We start from the raw sequence: 17,330 nt of genomic DNA, 5'->3' as shown, positions 1-17,330 counted from the left end.
GCATCATATATATTGATCAATAAATTGGAAAATAAAAACATGTATCCAATGCAGTATTAATTAAGTGTAAACTGTAGTATAGTAGACTATGTAAAATGTTAAAAATGATATTTTAAAAGCTGAGGAGATGGCTCAGTGGGTAAAGTACTTGAAAAGAATTTGATCCCCAGAACTTGTATAAAAAAAAAAAAAAAAACAGGATATTATAACATGTGCTTATAATCCTAGTAGTTGGCAGGCAGAGGCAGATTGCGTATCTGGGCCTTTTGGCTGATTATTCTGAAAATAACTGGTAAGGTGTAGGCCAGTGAGAGACCTTCTCTCAATAGAACAAAACAAAGTAGACAGATTCTGCGGAACCATACCTGAGGCTGTCCTCTGGTTTCCATGTGTACACACAAAATATGTCTTAAGATAGGGTGTAGCAGTGTATTCCTGCACTTGGGAGACGAAGGCAAGAGAGTTGCCATTTGAAATCCAGCCTCATCTAAATAGTAGAAAACTATCTTAAAACAGGATCCAGGACGGTGGTGGTATACACCTTTAATGCCATCACTTAAGAGGCAGAGGCAGGTGGATATCTATGAGCTCAAGGCCAGCCTGGTCTACAGAGTGAGTTCAAGGACAGCCAGAGCTACACAGAGAAACCCTGTCTTGAGGAATAAGGGAAAAAAAGGGGGGAGGCGTGGGCTGGTGGGGGCTGGTGGCTGTGTCTGAACCTTAGTTTGTAATGTTCTTGCCTCGCATGCAAGAGAAATAGACCAAGGATTGGGGGTTCAAGGTCATCTTCTGCTGCATACATGCTATATTAGATACTTTTTTGTTGACTCGATAAAACACATGATGGAATGCAACTTGAAGCAGAAAGACTTTATTTTGGTTTATGGTTCCCCAGGGTTAAGAGCCAACAGTGTTGGAGCAGAGGCGGGGCACCCGGGATGGTGGCAGAAACAGGGAGCTGTGAGCTCACATCTTGAAACATAGGTGTGGAGCACATAGAGTGAACTGGAAGTAGGCTGGGCTTTATTTTTCTCTAAGCCCACCCTCAGTGAGGATGCTGTGAATGTGTCTTTAAGTCTTGTATGGGTGTGTGTTGTTTCCTTTGTCTTTGAACCAGTGTCTAGAAGATAAGCCATGTGGGTTCATTCTCTTCTTCCACCTTTATATGGGCTCTGGGGATTGTGTAGCAGGTACCTTTCCTTGCTGAGCCTTCTCACCACCCCACTGTCTAATTGTGAATAACCACAAAAGAATCTGTGGAGGAAGTAACTTATATATTCTGTTTGTAGGTATTGTTTTTTTTAATCAATTAATTTAATGTTTGAGACAGGGTCTCATGCATGTCTAAAGGGTTTTTATCCTGTGTGTTGTTTATGCTTTTAATTTGATATGAATATTTAATGTTGTGAAATTTTAAAAATATTAAGTAACTTTAATTTTTATTTCCTTAGGTTTATCATCTGACCCCAAACCCATGGTATGAAATTTTTTTAATCTTTTAAAAAATTGAATTTAAAAATAGTTTTTAACCTTTGTTTTATGTGAATGTATTCTGCCTACATGTGTGTCTATATTCCGTATGCATATTGGGTTCCCTGAGTTCTGAGATACAGACAGTTGTGAGCTGCTGTTTGGGTGCTGGGAATTGAACTCAGGTCTTCTGGTAGAGTAACCAGTGCTTTTAAACCCTCTGCCATCTCTCCAACCCCACAAAGCTAGATCTTAATTCTGTAGTTTTGAAGATTGAGTCTCTTTGTCAGATTAGAGGGGACTCTGAGGTTATGAGTTTGGTAAATTTTCAGTATAGTATGCTCTGAATTTTAAGTGTTTGAAGTGGGGAAGTTAGAAAACTTGCAACATACTCAAATTACTATAGATAACCTTCTTCCCTACCCACCATTACTTTGAAAGGGTAAGTAGATTTTTGTTGGCTAAAGGCTAACCTTTTTGTTTATGACCTTGAACTTAAAAAAAAAAAAAAGACTAAAAGCTACTAAACAAGGCCTAACTTCTTTATTTTGTTTTGTTTTTTTCAAAATAGGGTTTTTCTGTGTAGTCCTGGCTATACTGGAACTTGCTCTGTAGACCAGGCTTCTCTCAAACTTCCATCTGCCTGTTTCTGCCTCTCTGCCTCTGCCTTGGGATTAAAGGTGTGTGCTCACCACTGCCCAGCTTCTGATTCTTAATAACTACAAAGAATCTGTAGAAGCAACTTAATAAGTCTATTTGAAGATATTGTTCTTTTTTCTTTTTTTAATTAATAAGTTAATTGATTTAATTTTTGAAATATGGTCTCATGATTCCTGAGCTAGCCTTGAACTTCTGATTCTCTTGCTTCTACTTCTAGGATGCTGGTATTGCACGCACATGAGTCTGTCATGTGGTATAGGGACCAAACCAGGATAGCCAGGCACTCTGCCAACTAAGTTACATCTCCAGCCTGTTGCCCCTTAATATTGCCTGTGAATTTAAGAGAAACCAGGAATGGTGGTACAATCCTTTAATCCTAGCACTTGGGAGGCAGAGGCAGGTAGATCTCAGTTTGAGGTCAGCCTGGTCTATATAGTGAATTCTAAGCAAACCAAGGCTATATGGTCAGACATCACAAAAAAGTAAAACGAAGCAATATATGTACATATTTATATATGCTATGCATACATGTTTGAGAGTAAAGAATGAGGAATTAGAGTGGTGCTTTCTGGGCCATTGTGACTAGTCAGCGAATTTTCAAAATGGTGTTATGATAAAATGGATTTAACTCTGAACTCCTGCCACAGTCAATATTGTGACTGAAATTGAAATATTTTATTATCATTTAATATGTTCTAAATGATTGTATCAAGACTTCTAAGAAAAGAGGAAGTTGAGTTGAGTAGTATCATTTGTATTATAAAGTTGAGTTTACCTTTGTTTAAAGATTCATTACTTAGCAGAGTTTGGTGTGACATGCTTGTAATTCCAGCATTTAGGAGGCTGAGGCAGAGGGATTATTGCAAGTTTGAGGGCCTGTTGGGATATATAGTGATTTGAAGGCTATCCTGTGCTTCACATCGAAGAAGAGCCTGTCTCAGAAAACTAAAACCAGTCTACTTTTAGAGATTGTGTGTGGGAATGAAAGAATTTGGATTGTGAGTGGTGGACTTATTTGGAATGGTGATGATTTTTTATATGTGGTGTTTTTTGAGCACTGTTTAGCCTACTTTGCTCTTGAACTCTTTTAGGCTCTTGCTGCCCTTGATTAAGGGTTAAAGAGCTGAGTCCTTCACCGTCTACTTCAGAAGAGGATTTTTAGTTGGGATGGATTTATGTCACTTAGCTCCTGAGTTTGGCACATGGCATGTTTGATTCTAGGTAGGCTTATTTGAACTCAGTTTTTAACCATAGTGTTTGCCTTCTCTTTATTATTTTTAATGTATCTCTACTTTTGTAGGTTAACCTGGATAAACTAAAGGAAAGAGCACAGAGATTTGGTTTGAATGTCTCTTCCATCTCTAGAAAGGTAATAAATGTTAGCTCTAATTTCTGTTTTTAGAATGTTAGAACAGCATGGGAATTTGGAAATAACTTTTGGGAAGTCATTTTGTGAAGCTGGCTTTTTAGCACTTCATTTTTATGTCATTTGAACATCACTGCCCTACTGTTGATTACATTAGATGAACTATTTAACAAAATGATTTTGTTCAGTAGATTGTTTGCATGTCTTTTACCCAGACTACTAAAATAGCCTATTTCTTTTTAATCCATTGATGAATATAGTTTAATCCCAGTGCTTGGGAGGCAGGTGGGTCTCTGTAGCGAGACCCTGTTTTTGAAGAAATGATGTGGCCTACAGTAATGTTAAAGCATGTTTTAACTATTCCGGTACAGGTGTAATGGGAATAAAATAGAAAACATGTGCCTAGAACAAAATTTGGAGTTCATATAGAAATAGTTATGACACCTCCTTAAAAATCACAATCTGCTTATCTCTTCATACTGTAAATGTACAGCTTGGACACATTAACAATCTGAAGAAATTGTGTTCAGTTTTTGGCTGACTTTTTCATGAGTGCACGTATATTTCAGTTTTAGCTCTATAACTGTGTTATACACATTCAGTATACACAGAAACTTAAAGAGCTCTGTCTTCCCTCTCTTACCCCCATCTGTAGGTCATCTTTCCTCTTTCTCTTTGCTTAGAGTCCTGTCTATTCACATCTCTACCTCAATTGTCAGGCTACTGTTGATTTAGGATAAGGGAGGTGACACCAGAGGGTGGCACTGGCATTTAGACAATATTTTTATACAAAAGGTTTCTCATTGAAGCCCCATGGTCACTATAGGCTAACAAACAACTTCCTCCACAGACTAAACCCACATAAATAAGACCTGGCTAAGTTGTATCTTACTGTTCCCCATCTTGTTCTTCAGTCTACATTTGACAGCTCACTTCCCTCTGTCAGTTTTCCTGGCCTTCACGAGACATGTTTGTGTAAGTCCTGTTGATGGAGGGGCTTGGTGATAGTGAAGAAGCAACAGTTGCATAGAGGGAATGAAGACAGTTACTTATGGTCAGAGGACATAGATTTTTGTTAAAAACTAAATCTGAAGGAGCAGCCAGCCAAGCCTGGATTTGGGTCTATGTATCAACTGCTCTGTCTGCTTGGAGTAGCTTGTTCTGCTTTGTTACATTGTTACACAGTTGACATGCTTTAAAGTAAAGCTTAATAGTCTAGGAAGTTGTGCAGAATGCATGTTGATTAAAAAGAGGAAAAGCAAGTCTAAGCACTATGCAGAACACTGGACTGTTTGTTTTTCTTCCTTCTCAGGAATGCATGGGACAAGTGTTAATGATTTTTGTGGAGGAAAAAGAAGCATTTACAGCCTTACTAATTGTAGTTCATCTTTCTTTTCTTTTCTGGAATATTACCAGATTTTCCTACACTTGGGACTTGTCGCGTGATTAACTATCCTACTAAGTAATCCTCAATCCTTTTCTTTTCTAGATTTTTTTATTCTTACTGTTGATGGGTAGTAGTGAGGCTAATGATCAAGTACAGTACCTGCCGTGTGTGTGCTTCCCAAGCACTCTATGATTGAGCTGTACAACTCTATCCTAAACACACACATCTACACCACACACATGCACACACACACCACATGCTTATTATTGGCTAGTGATGAGAAATCTAATAGTCTGTTAATTTTGAGAAGACTTTCCTGAAGTACGTTGAGACACTAAAGAAGAGTCAGTTCCACTGTGTGTTACTTTTGTGTAACTGTCTTTTCTACGCCCTGTGCCCCAGTTCCTGAACAATGACGTAGACTTACTTATTTGTGAGTCATATAAGTGAGACTTACATATTTGTGGGCCATAGCTTGGGTTTGTTCCCTGACTAATTTGTAACTTACATAACCCGTTTATTCTGTTTTATGTGTGCCAAATGGTTGATCACCTCTTCTTTGTGTCATACATCTGTCTCCTCACAGTTTGGATGATAGATTTCCAATCTTTCCTGCCTTTTGCTAATAAGCCATGAGCTTTTTATTGACAGATGCTTCCACACAGTACATAAGAGACTCTGTCTACACTTTTGAGGGTGTGAGGTAGGAGAGTCAGGAGCTCGTGTTGATCGTCATTACATAGCAAGTTCAAGACTAGACTGGGCTACATGATATTCTGTCTCAGAAGTTAAGAGGCAATGTAGAACCCTAGATCTCTTTTCCCTTATTTTCTCCATCTATTTAAGTTAAAAATAAAGCAACAACCTACCCCTTTTACTGGCCTAGTAAAACAAACTTGAGGGTGGGCAAAGAGCTGATGAAGGAGAGATGGTAGAGGGGACATTCTCTGAGCTGTGTTTATCCAGTCATCTGCTCCTTCTGTCCCTGCTAGGGTGGGAAATGAACTGAGCTGAACTTACCCTTCCCAGTCGTCTCTACTTTCTGTGTACTTGGAGTGGTACCATCACATGTGCCATTCAGTTTTAATTGAACCTGGGTATAGAAATTTGGAGAAAGGGGGCAGAACGAACTAAATAAATAGTTTACTTTGCTTCGGTTGTCATGCTTCTCCACTCTGCACTATGATTAAGATTAGACATACATTTTTTTTTTTAATTCAATTTTTTGAGACAAGGTTTTCTGTTTGTCCCTGGCTATCCTAGAACTTGGCTCTATAGGCCAGGCTGGCCTTGAATTCGTCCCTTCTTTTCTGCCCCCCCAAGTGTTGAGATTAAAGACATTCGCCACCACTGCTGGCTGATAGACACACTTAACTTTGCCATGGTTTCAGGGGATAACGTTAGGGGTAAGACCGTAGCATAAGTGGTGGAATGCTGGGATCACTCTGGCATTCCCACTACTTTGTAAACTGGGTGGATGGAGTAGGGCATTCGAATAATAACTCCTAGGAGGTAGAAATGGAGGATCAAGGTTCAGGGTCATCTTCAGCCACATTGTGAGGCCAGTTTGGACTACATGAGTCCCAAAGAGTCTGGGAGGGTTTGATTTTAAAATTTGGAGAAGCAAAGTGAAATTTTGGATGCTGTACCAGTAATATCATTAATTATGGCTTGTATCTTTCTCTGTTTATCAGAAATTATATGTTTGGGAAATTTCTTTTGTTTTTGTTTTTTTAAGTTATTTATTATATGTGAATACACTGTAGCTGTCTTCAGACACACAAGAAGAGGACATCGGATTCCATTACAGATGGTTGTGAGCCACCATGTGGTTGCTGGGAATTGAACTCAGGGCGTCTCGAAGAGCAGTCAGTGCTCTTAACTGCTGAGCCATCTTTCCAGCCCTGGGAAATTTCTGATAGGACATTTTCAAGAACTATATGGTTGAGACCACTAAGGTCTTCATATGTTTTGAATTATGTTTCATTTCATTCACACACTAATTTAAGAGCTATAAGAATCTGTGTAAGAGGAAATAATGGCATGTTTGGTTTGGGGCATGAGGCTGTATTGTTTGTGTTACTGGGGTTTTGTTTGCCTTGGGGGTGTGTGTATGTGTGGTTTTATTTAATTTTGTAGGCAGTATTGGGCATTGAACTCACTCAGCAAGCATTCTACTGTGCTCTACAGCTCTGATAGAGTTTTTGGTATGAAATTTTGCTGTCAAAGATTCCTGATCTATGAATTGTAGAAGCTTAGAAAAATTTAAGATACTAACCCTCAAGAAGCTAATATTACTTACTCATCATGGTATTGATAAGGAGAGTAGCAGTTTATACACATGGGTACCATTCAAATACAATTGAATAATAACTAATAGTTTCAGTTAAAAGCAGGATCTCACTGTGTAGACTTGACTGGCCTAGAACTCGATATGTAGACCTAGCTGGCTTTGAACTCAAAGAAGAGACTGTCAGATTTCCCTAGAATGGTTTTGAGCTACCATCTAAGCGTGGGAATCAAACTCAGGTCCTTTGCCAAGGGAGACCTTTTATAGGTGGTCATACCAGGCAGGAAGTGAAGCACAAGAGGTAAGAATGAAACTTGGTTGATAGTGACTTCATCAGCCTGGACCAAGACTTAAGGGAGTCTGATCCTAGGCAGTTTATTCTCAACAAATGTAAACACAGTATTATTTGGGAAAGGTTTGGTATAATATAATCTCCAGTGTGCTAGGAAGCGTAACTACCTCAAAACTTGGTACATATTTCTTCCTGGAAGATAGGCTCCTGTAGTAGCTTAAGGGCCTACGGAAGGGACTGGCCTGGTATCAGTCGTAGAAATAGCATGGAGGTTATTTGGGCTATTAGCCTCCTCTGTTAATTCTGTTTGGGGGAGCTCAGGAGAGCCTCTGACTGTAAAGATAATGAAGAGTCATTAGACACTGGTCCTAGTTGTAGGAACTTGGTATGGGCTGTCCCAACAGATAATGCCAATCACTAGACTATTAATTATTTCCTGTTCCTGGTGTTCTGGATGGAAAACAGGGTTTTTACATCTTTCCCATCAGAGGGACAGTCCTGCATTGCTTAGCATTCCTGGTTTCTCTGGAGAACCGTGGTGACCTAAGTACCTTCGTGCTCTGCTCCCAACACACTGCAAGAGCAACAAGTGCTCTTAACTTTGGAGTCATATTTCCAGTCCCATAATGCTCCCCTTTTTGATATTCTGTGAGTCTTACATGAGAGGTTGATATGCATGTCCCATTTGTGGCTGAGCATTCTTAGCACAGTAACCAGTTATGAGTGTGCATGGACTGCTACGCACTGCAGAAAAGCAGCTTTTTGACCAAGGTTGAGAGCAGCAGTAGCCTGTGGGTATAAATATAAGTATTTAGAGGATAGTTTGACAATGTATCTATGTAGTAAGTCAACAATTGTGGGTTCCCCACCTAGGGATTTTGTCCTCCCTAGCCACATGCTTTGACCAGGTTGACAGTACCAGGCGTGGATTCCCAAGTGTGGGGAGTTAGCTACCCACCACATTGGTCATAACGTTATTTCACTCGTGGGCATGTTGGTATGTAGCACGCAGAGACCACTGCCAGCTAGTGCACTGATGAATTTTAACCCCACTCCAGCTCCACTTGGCCTATATGTGGTACTGTAAAAGCTAGCCAGCAGGGAGGAAGTTTTCCAGTTATTTTTGTCTCTGAAGCAAAGTGTGCTATGTATTCAACACTAAGGTTATGGTGAACAACCAAAAACATTAATAGTTGACTGGGTTATTTTGGTGGCCTTGAGGGTCTCCCTGGCCAATAATTCACAGGAAAACATATCTCTTACTGGGTATTCAGATTTCCATTCTATAACATGTCTTCCCAGGAAGCATTGCTCACCCATGCAGGATGCTTCTGTTAAGACACCTTTTTAAAATTATAATTCAAAAATTGTTTATTATGGGGGTGATGGTTTGTGTGCGCTACTAAGCTTGTGTGTATGTATGTTTGTGTGTGTGAAGGTCAGGATACTACAGCTTGTATATGTATGCCTGAATGTAAGTAAAAGCATCATGTGAAGCTAGACCTGGTGGTACATGTCGCTAATCCCAGCACATGGGAGGCAGAGACTGGATAGTCTCTGTAGATTAGAGGCTAGCCTCTTCGACATAGAGAGTTCCAGGACAGCCAGGGCTACATAGAGGGACCCTGGTTCCCTCCCACACCCCAAAGCACTGTTGTGCCCACTGTCGAGAGAATCTCTTGTGAAATGTATGGAAGCATCACCTGTCAATGAAAAAAACCTGTTGCCAGTGAGCTGAGACAGGAAATAGGAGGTGGGAGTTCTGGCAGAGAGGGAGAGAGAAAGGGAAAGGGGTAGGGAGGGAGGAATTCCAGGAAATAGAAGCTGGGGGGGGGGAGTTATCCCAATTTGGAGGAGAATTTTGTATGAACCTGAGAAGAGGGTAACTAGAATAAACAGACAATTAAGTTACAAGCTAATCAGAACAAGCCAAAGCTATTGGCATAAGCATTTATTCACATAAATGCTACCTAGTATAGGTGCTAGGAACAGAATATGGGTCCTCTGCAAAACCAGCAACTGTTGTAATTTATGTGTATGTGTGTGCACACGTGAGTACAGGGGTTAGTGGAGGCCAAAAACCTTAGATATCCCTGGAGTTAGAGTTACACGTAGTTTGAGCTACCTGATGTGGGTGCTTGGAAGCAGACTTCATCCTCTGAAATAGCAGTATGTGTTACTGACTACTTAGCCATCTTTCCAGCCTACTAGCCTATTTTTTGATTGGTTGTTTTATTTCCTTATAGTTCTTTGTATATTCTAGATAATAATCTTCTGTTGGATTGATAGCTGGCTAAGATCTCTTATTCTATAGACACCTTCTTCATTTAATTGACAGCTTCCTTTGCAGTAAAGAACTTTTTTAATTTTATGAGATCCCATTTGTTGATTATTATTTCCTGACTTATTGGAGTCCTGCTCAGAAACTCCCTCTCTGTGTTTATATCTTGAAGTTAGCTCTCCCTTTCCTCAAGTGCTTGTCATTTGCAGACATCCTTTATTCATTTGAAGTTGATTTTTGTTTTACAGGTAGATAATCTCATTTAAGTATCCTTTGCTGAAGATGCTGTCCTTCCTTAAGTGTGTACTTGGAGTGTCTTGGTCAAAAGTCAAATGACTGTGGTTGCCTGGCTTGTATCTGGATCCTCTTTTCTAGTCCATTGATCTCTATGTGTGGTTTTGTACTAGTACCATGTCTTTGTTGTTGCTGTGAGTCTGTAATATAACTTGAAGTCAGTGTGGAAATACTTCTAGTACTGTACGTTTGCCCAGGGTTGATTTGACTATTGGGGGTCCTTTGTGCTTCATACAGTTTTAACCTTTTTGTTGTTATGAAGCTTGCTAATGGAATTTTTGCTGGAGTTGCTTGAATATATGGATTACTTTTGGCCTAAATCTTCATTGTTCCCTCTGGTTTCTTTTTCTCTATGTCATTATTATATTGTAAGGCTGCTGAGTTTTCATAATTTTTGTGATTATAATAAAATTATGTATTTAACTTTTTCATTCCCTTTTCTCCTTCCAACCCCACCCATGTACCCTTCCCCTTGCTCTTCTTTAATTAAATTTATGGTCTCTTTTTTCTTTAACTGTTAAGCGTGCATGCATGTGTTCCTGAATATATAAATACAACTTGCTAAGCTTGTATAATGTCACTTGTATGTGTATTTTTCTTAGGGCCTTTTAGTACTAAATAACCAATTGGTGTGTTCTTCCTTGGGGAAGACTTTTCTTCTCTTGGCATTCATTAGTTTAGCATAGGTTTGTTATTCATAGCCCCACCCCGCCCCCCTTTTTTAAGAGAGAGACAGAGACACTGATTTAATCCCAGCCTTCCAGAGGCAGATGAAACTCTTAAGCTCCAGGTCAGCCAGGGCTACTCAGTGAGACCCTGTCTAAAAAACAAGAACAACAGCAACAAGAAAAACCCAAAACCCAGCTGATAGTACAAGCCTTTGATTCAGCACTGGGAAGATCAGGGCAGGTGAATTTTTGAGGTCAACTGGTCTACAGAGCAAGTCTGGGGCAGCCAGGGCTCTGTTACATGGAGAAATTCTGCCTGTAAAAACCAGAAAAACAAAAGCAATCAAGTATGTTGATGAGTGGGAAATGAAATGGAATGGTGTCTCCAAGGGAAATAAGAATGTTGCTGAGCAGTGTTATCAAGGCTTACTCGTCTAGCAGCTACTGCATGTGATGGCAGTGATGGCTGCAAGTAGCCAGCGTCCTGTCAGATTCTGGAGCGTGCCGATCCCTCCCTCACACCCATTCTCTGTGGGTTTTTTGAGACAAAGATCTCTTGGAGCTCCGGTTGTCTTTGAATTTTCCATATCTGAGACTGACCTCCAAATCATCTGCTGCTGCTGCCAGCTGCCCTTCCCAGAAGCTAGCTTTCCTGGGTCTTGAGTGTGGTGGTTTATTTTGTTCTTTTTAATTAGTATTTTATTCCAACCATACTTTACTTCCAGAGCAGATTCTTAGGATGGAAATAATATCTTTGCAATGCTCAGCATTTCAAGTTTATATAAAATGTTGAGTTTTCAATTCCCTAGCTGTGGAGATGTGTCTTGTATTTGTATCTATTTATTTTTAATTTATTTCACAGAAACACACTGAGATTGATCAAAATGCTTAATGTGGACTTTAGAGAATATTTGGTGTAGAATTAGCTCAGGCACGACGCAGGCAGTTACAGAATTCTCACTGCCATGCCGTTGTGTGGAAGTGATTTTAGAGAAGTGACTTTATTGTAGGAAGTAGTGTGTCTTCAGAGCAATCCCTTTCTTACTTGACTGACACTCCTGCTTCTCTCTCAGTTTTACAGGGTCTTTTAATGGTTGTGCCTAATTATTCTACTCTTTGCCCCTGTACAGGTGTGCCCTGGTCCTGTTGCCTTTTTAAAATTTTTAACTTGCTTATTAATTTTAGGAGCTGTAGTTTGCTACTTTGCTCAGGATGACCTCAGTTTCCAGATTCAAACCTTTGGCATTTTTTTGTGTGCTGAGTTATGCTGTAAAAGATTTTCACTGCTTCTCTGTTTGAATTCTAAGTATGTAATAGGTTATCTATGACTCTGTCAACTATTTTTATTGTTCTATGTATGTAGGTGTTTTGCTTGCGTCTGTGTCTATGTCTGTAGTGTCCCTACAGAGCAGAGAGGGCATTAGATACCCTAGAACTGCAGGTGCCGATGGTTGTAAATGCTGTGTGGATGCTGCCAGTCCAGCCTGCGTTATCTGGATGTGCAGCCAACACTTTTAACTACTCAGTCATCTCTCCAGCCTCCCAGCTTTTCTCTTGACTTTTATAAAGTCCCTGAAGCTGAGATCTTTATTTGTAGTATTTGTGGGAAAATAAAGCAGATGGGAGCTTTATTTGCATTTAATGAGAAGATGTTTTTGGAATTTTTGAATAAACACTTTGTCAAATGTAATTGTAGTTATCTCTAAGTGTGGCTATACATAGGTAAAGAATGCCGTGGTCCTTTTAAGAAACAGTTCCTGGCAAGGCACGTTAGCTTGTACCTTTAATCTCAAGTATGTGTGTTCAAGACCAGCCTAGTTTACAAAGCAAGTTTCAGTCAGTCAGGGCTACACAGTAAAACTCTGTCTCAACAAAAACAAAGAGATATATACTTCAGTCTATCAAGATGGCTCAGGAGGTGAAAGTCCTTGGTGTTCAAGCCTGGCAGTTTGGACTCAGTCCCAAGAACCCATAGCCAAAGTAGGACTGACTTCCCAAAATTGTTCTCTGGCCTTTACATGCATGTCATGAACTGTTACATGTGTGTGCACATATACAATATTAATAAATAATTGCAGATCTATAAGCCTGCTCTTTGGAGAGCCTGATGTTTTCCGTTGGTATGACACCAAGAATCTGTTTTTTAAGTAGTCCAAGTGAAAAGACCTTCATTTTACATTTCTGAGTGCTCAAGTAAGTCCCCCCCTTTTTATTTCATTGTTATTCTCTGAATATTTGGGATAACATAAGTTTTACTTCCCTTTATTGACTTCCATTTCTGCCATGCTCTGCATCACTTTGCCTTAAAAGCAATAGCTTCCTGGCTTTTAAGGGAAGGAGGTGGGGACTTTGAATAGAAGTTGGTTTCCTGAGGTCTCAAGTGTGAAGTCTTCATTTCCTCCACCTGCTTTTCTTATCCTACAGGTCAGTTAGATCAAGGCTGGGAAGACCTCTTCTGGTCCTCTGGTGAGAGAGACAGAGACAAAGAGACACTTAGTTTTGTGTATGTGTGGTGTGTGTGTTCGTGTTCATTTGGATTCCAGAAAAAAAGTGATAGGAACTTTTGAGAAGAACATTTGATGAGTCTTTGGTTTCAAATCTTACAAAGGTAGGAAACATGGGTCCTTGGGGGTCTGTGATTCTATTGGGCTCTACAGTTCTCACATACTGTTGATTCTCCTGTGCCAGAAACTGCTGAGTGCAGGAAAGATGACTATTGCGTATGTTTAGGGACTGTTACTAGACCTCTTTACCATGGCTTTCTGCTAGTCTTGTATTTCACCTTTAGTCTGCCTGGGCTGTGCATACGTCATAGTAGTTTTGGGGACCACTTCATGTTCTCTGCACTCTCTGGCATAAAGGCTCAGGAAAAAATAAGGTCATATGAGTTTCAGGAAGCAGGGAGGTGACTGCTGTGTATTCAAGCACAGAAGGATTTCTGAGAAAAAAGCCATCAGCTGTTGCCATTTACCCTGTGAGTATGAAATTGGAAGCTCATTTACCCTCGAGTTTCGTAACTTTACCTCTGGGAAATTGAGGCCATGTCATATTTATTTCCCATTGTCCTCTGCTTTCCATCCTGTTGTCAGTCACATGGTGGTAGATGAGGAAATCTATCCTAAGGCCTTTTTGCCTTACAACCTTAAATTTGTTTGGAAAAATCAGATTAGTCTGAGAACTTCTGACATCTTAATGCATATTATAATTCACCAGCTACTTGTTTTATTTGCAGTGCATACTGGCTTGGGGCTGTGGCTAGAGCTCAGTTGGTAAAGCACTAACATATTCAAGGGCCCACATCCTCACACTGGGGTGGAAAAAGGGTAAGATGACAGCTGTCTTCTTACACATCAGTCCTCTTCAGTCAGGCCAAAAGAAAGGTTCCTGAGGGAAGACTCGCTGTAGTATCTTAGGTTCCTTCTACTTGACTTACTCTTCAGATTGGACTCTGTCCTCACATGGTATAAGGATGAATCACTGTTGCACTAACCAGTAGAAGGACATCAAGCTTTGGTCTCTCAAGATAAAAATATTAAGGGTTTTTCTTACTTGGGTCCAGTAACTACTTTTGTGTTCTTGGGAATTTCTGAGTTTAAAATTCTCCAATGTGCCTGAATTGCACTTGAGGCTGCTGTTAGTTTCTCAGGGTTTCTTTTTAGGAAGTAGAGTGGTACTGGCAAGATTGAAGAAGGTGAATGTTTGAGTGTTTGAACATTCTGCTCACAGGGCACAACTGCCTCAAAGTGGGCTGATTCCTTTGGCAATGGGGACAGTCTCAACACAGCTTGTATTCAAGATAAAATTAGCAAGTTTTGAAAAATGTTCTTTTAAATTTGATCTTGAATTTGAAGTTGAGTTTGGAAATGAACAAAAGTTTAAACTTGTTTTTGGATAGAGATATTAATGCTGGTATTCTGCTGGAAAAAGGAGACAGTCACTTTTTAAAAATCACATGGTGGCTCACAGCCATCTGCAGTGCCTTCTTCTGGTGTGTCTGAAGAGAGCTCCAGTGTACTCATATACATAAAATAAGTAAATAATTCAAAAATTCTATTAGGACATCTAGCTGATATGCTTATTGCATGTAAAGTGCCACTTAAGTTTTGGAAAACTATTGAATAGAAGGGATTAATTTAGAGTGTGTAAAGCCACAAATATTGTATTTTCCCACACTATACCTATACACACACACACACACACAAAATAATACCTGAGTTGTAATTCCAAAACAGGGGAAGCTAAGACAAGAGGATTGTTTTAATTCAAGGGCAACCTGGACTACAGAGTGAAACCCTGATTTAAAAAAACCAAACCACAACAATAACCATTATAATGCATTGTAGTACAAGACAGGGTAGTACAGTACAATACAACAGTAGACCATGCTTACCTCATGATAGTTCCTTTAATGTTAAACACCGTTTTGTATATGTGATTTAGAACACTCTTGAGTGTCTTAGTAGTTCCTTCAATGGGTCTATTTCCTTGACATTCTTTGAGGATTTGTAAATGTAAAAGGAAAACAAGGATAGAAGTTGGTTTTGAGAAGTTGAGAGTACCTTCTAAAGCCTTGGTTTGCAGTGCTGCAGAAGACCCAAGTTATATTTCCCAAACCTATGTGGGCAGTTTATAAAGGCCTTGAAGTCACAATTCCAGAGGGTTTGATGCCCTCTTCTGGCCTACTTCAGCATGCACACATATTCACACAGTTTAAAAATAAAAATAAACCTTCAAATAAAAAACATGTTTAAAAACAGTGATAATGATTCATGAAAGCTTAGCAAATGCAGATTACACCTTCTGCCTCTCTCTCTCTCTCTCTCTCTCTCTCTCTCTCTCCCCTTTTCCTCTTTTTTGGTAATGGTTTCATTCTATAGCTGAGGCTTGTCTTAAAGTTGATGACCCTCATTGTACTGAGTGCTGGAGTTATAGGCATGAGCTACCCGTCCAACCTGTTCTGTTCTCTTTCTTGTTGCTGTTGATTTCACTCTTTCCCCCTTTCATTTCTTTTTCTTTCTCTTCCTTTCTTCCTTCGTTCGTTCGTTCGTTCCTTCCTTCCTTAATTTTTTTGAGACAGTTTCTCTTTGTACTGGTGGCTGTCCTGGAACTCCCTCTGATTGAACTCCATCAGGCCTGACATGAGTGTCTTTACCTGCTCAGCCATCTTGCTGCCACCTCTGTTCTTTTTATATGGGTGCACTTTCGTCTTCTGTACAATTATTAAATCATAAGTGAGGTTTTTGTTAGTGTGCTTGTGTTACTTGGTTTTGGTTTTTGTTTTGAGATAGGGTCTATTAGTTCTGGCTGTTATGTAGACCATGCTGCCTTTAAACTCACAGCCTCCTGCCTGTGCCTCCCAGTGCTGGGCTTAAAGGTTTTAAATGTGATTTTTAAAAAGAAAAGCAAAGACAAAATAGTTGGGTGTCAGAAGGGTTGTGTATGCTGAAATTACTGCATCAGGGATATTGTGGTCTTGAGGAATGAGACTGGGGAAATAGAGGTATATACGCTAATTTAAAAACTAGTACCTGTGTCTGGTTGATGAGGGCAGGTTTCTCCTTTATTTTGGATGTAAATTGAATGTTTTGAGTTTACATTTGATGGGGAAATAAAGTATTTCAGAACAAAACATTTCTTTTTCTGAAGAGAAATCTTCACAAGAAGAAAAACGTGTTTAGAGTTGAGAGATTGAGGGAGTGACGGTGGAGGATAAAGTTTATATGGTTCACCAGGAGGGTCTCCGCTGCCTGCAGATGCATAGCCCATTTATGTACTTGATCAAGGCCTAGGGGAACATTGAGTTGGTAAATGCACCAAGATGTGCTTTGATTGTGGTAATTTTCCTCATTCAAGATGGGTCTTGTTAACCCATGAATCAGAAGCTGTCAGTTAGGATGGCGTGACATTTATTGTAGATTTGTTTCCACAAGGTGAGGGAGATCCTAAGAACTGTGTTGATTTACTGGTGCACCGCTATTCCCTGCAGAGTAAGGAGGAAGAGCTCCTGAAGGTTCTTAGCTGGGGAGGGGAAGGCAGGCAGAACTGAGGAAGATTATTTGGAGAAGAGGCTTTACCTAAACTGATAGCCCCAGATCTGAATAAAACAATACTCATGAAGTATGTGGTATTTAGTCAGGATCTTTCTTGTCTCATTCTTCCCTCATCTTTCAGCTAAAAGGGGAATTGAGACATTATCAGAATAAAGAAGTAGGCAAAGGGCTACCTTCCCAACACACACACACACACATTCATATTCATTCTCTCTCTCTCTCTCTCTCTCTCTCTCTCTCTCCTTACTCGTGCAGTACAAGGGCGTGGGAGGAAGATCTGGAGTTAGAGGCAAGCTTAGGCTACGGAAGACCTCAAAAAACCCCACAGGGTTGGGGCAAGGGTCCAGTGAGTAGAGGCACTGGTGACCCGAGTTCCACTCCCAGAACACACAGAAAATGGAAAAGAACCAACAGTATAGAGGTGACCTGTGACCTCAGGTGCCTCCCATCATATACACAGAGTACTAATAACAACATAGTAACAATAAATACCAGAAGAATGGAGCTGGCTCCTCTTATTCCAGATGAAGGTTTGTAGTGGGATTTGTAAGGGTAGTGGCCCCAGGTTTGTT

The 17,330-nt window shown here is 40.0% G+C and overlaps 1 protein-coding gene across 1 annotated transcript in view; it reads left to right on the top strand.

The window, feature by feature from the left end:
* SARNP (SAP domain containing ribonucleoprotein) overlaps window positions 1-17,330 on the top strand; it is a 55,758-nt gene that overhangs the window by 25,279 nt on the left and 13,149 nt on the right. Inside the window, exons 8-9 of the mRNA XM_080935169.1 lie at window positions 1,452-1,477; window positions 3,431-3,499. Coding sequence (XP_080791295.1) covers window positions 1,452-1,477; window positions 3,431-3,499 — 95 coding nt within the window. The remainder of the gene's footprint in view (window positions 1-1,451; window positions 1,478-3,430; window positions 3,500-17,330) is intronic.

Source organism: Micromys minutus (assembly GCF_963924665.1).
Source record: "Micromys minutus genome assembly, chromosome: 22".
Taxonomy (NCBI): Eukaryota; Metazoa; Chordata; class Mammalia; order Rodentia; family Muridae; genus Micromys; species Micromys minutus.
The sequence above is the reverse complement of the archived record's forward strand: the minus strand, read 5'-3'. Positions and strand labels throughout refer to the sequence as shown.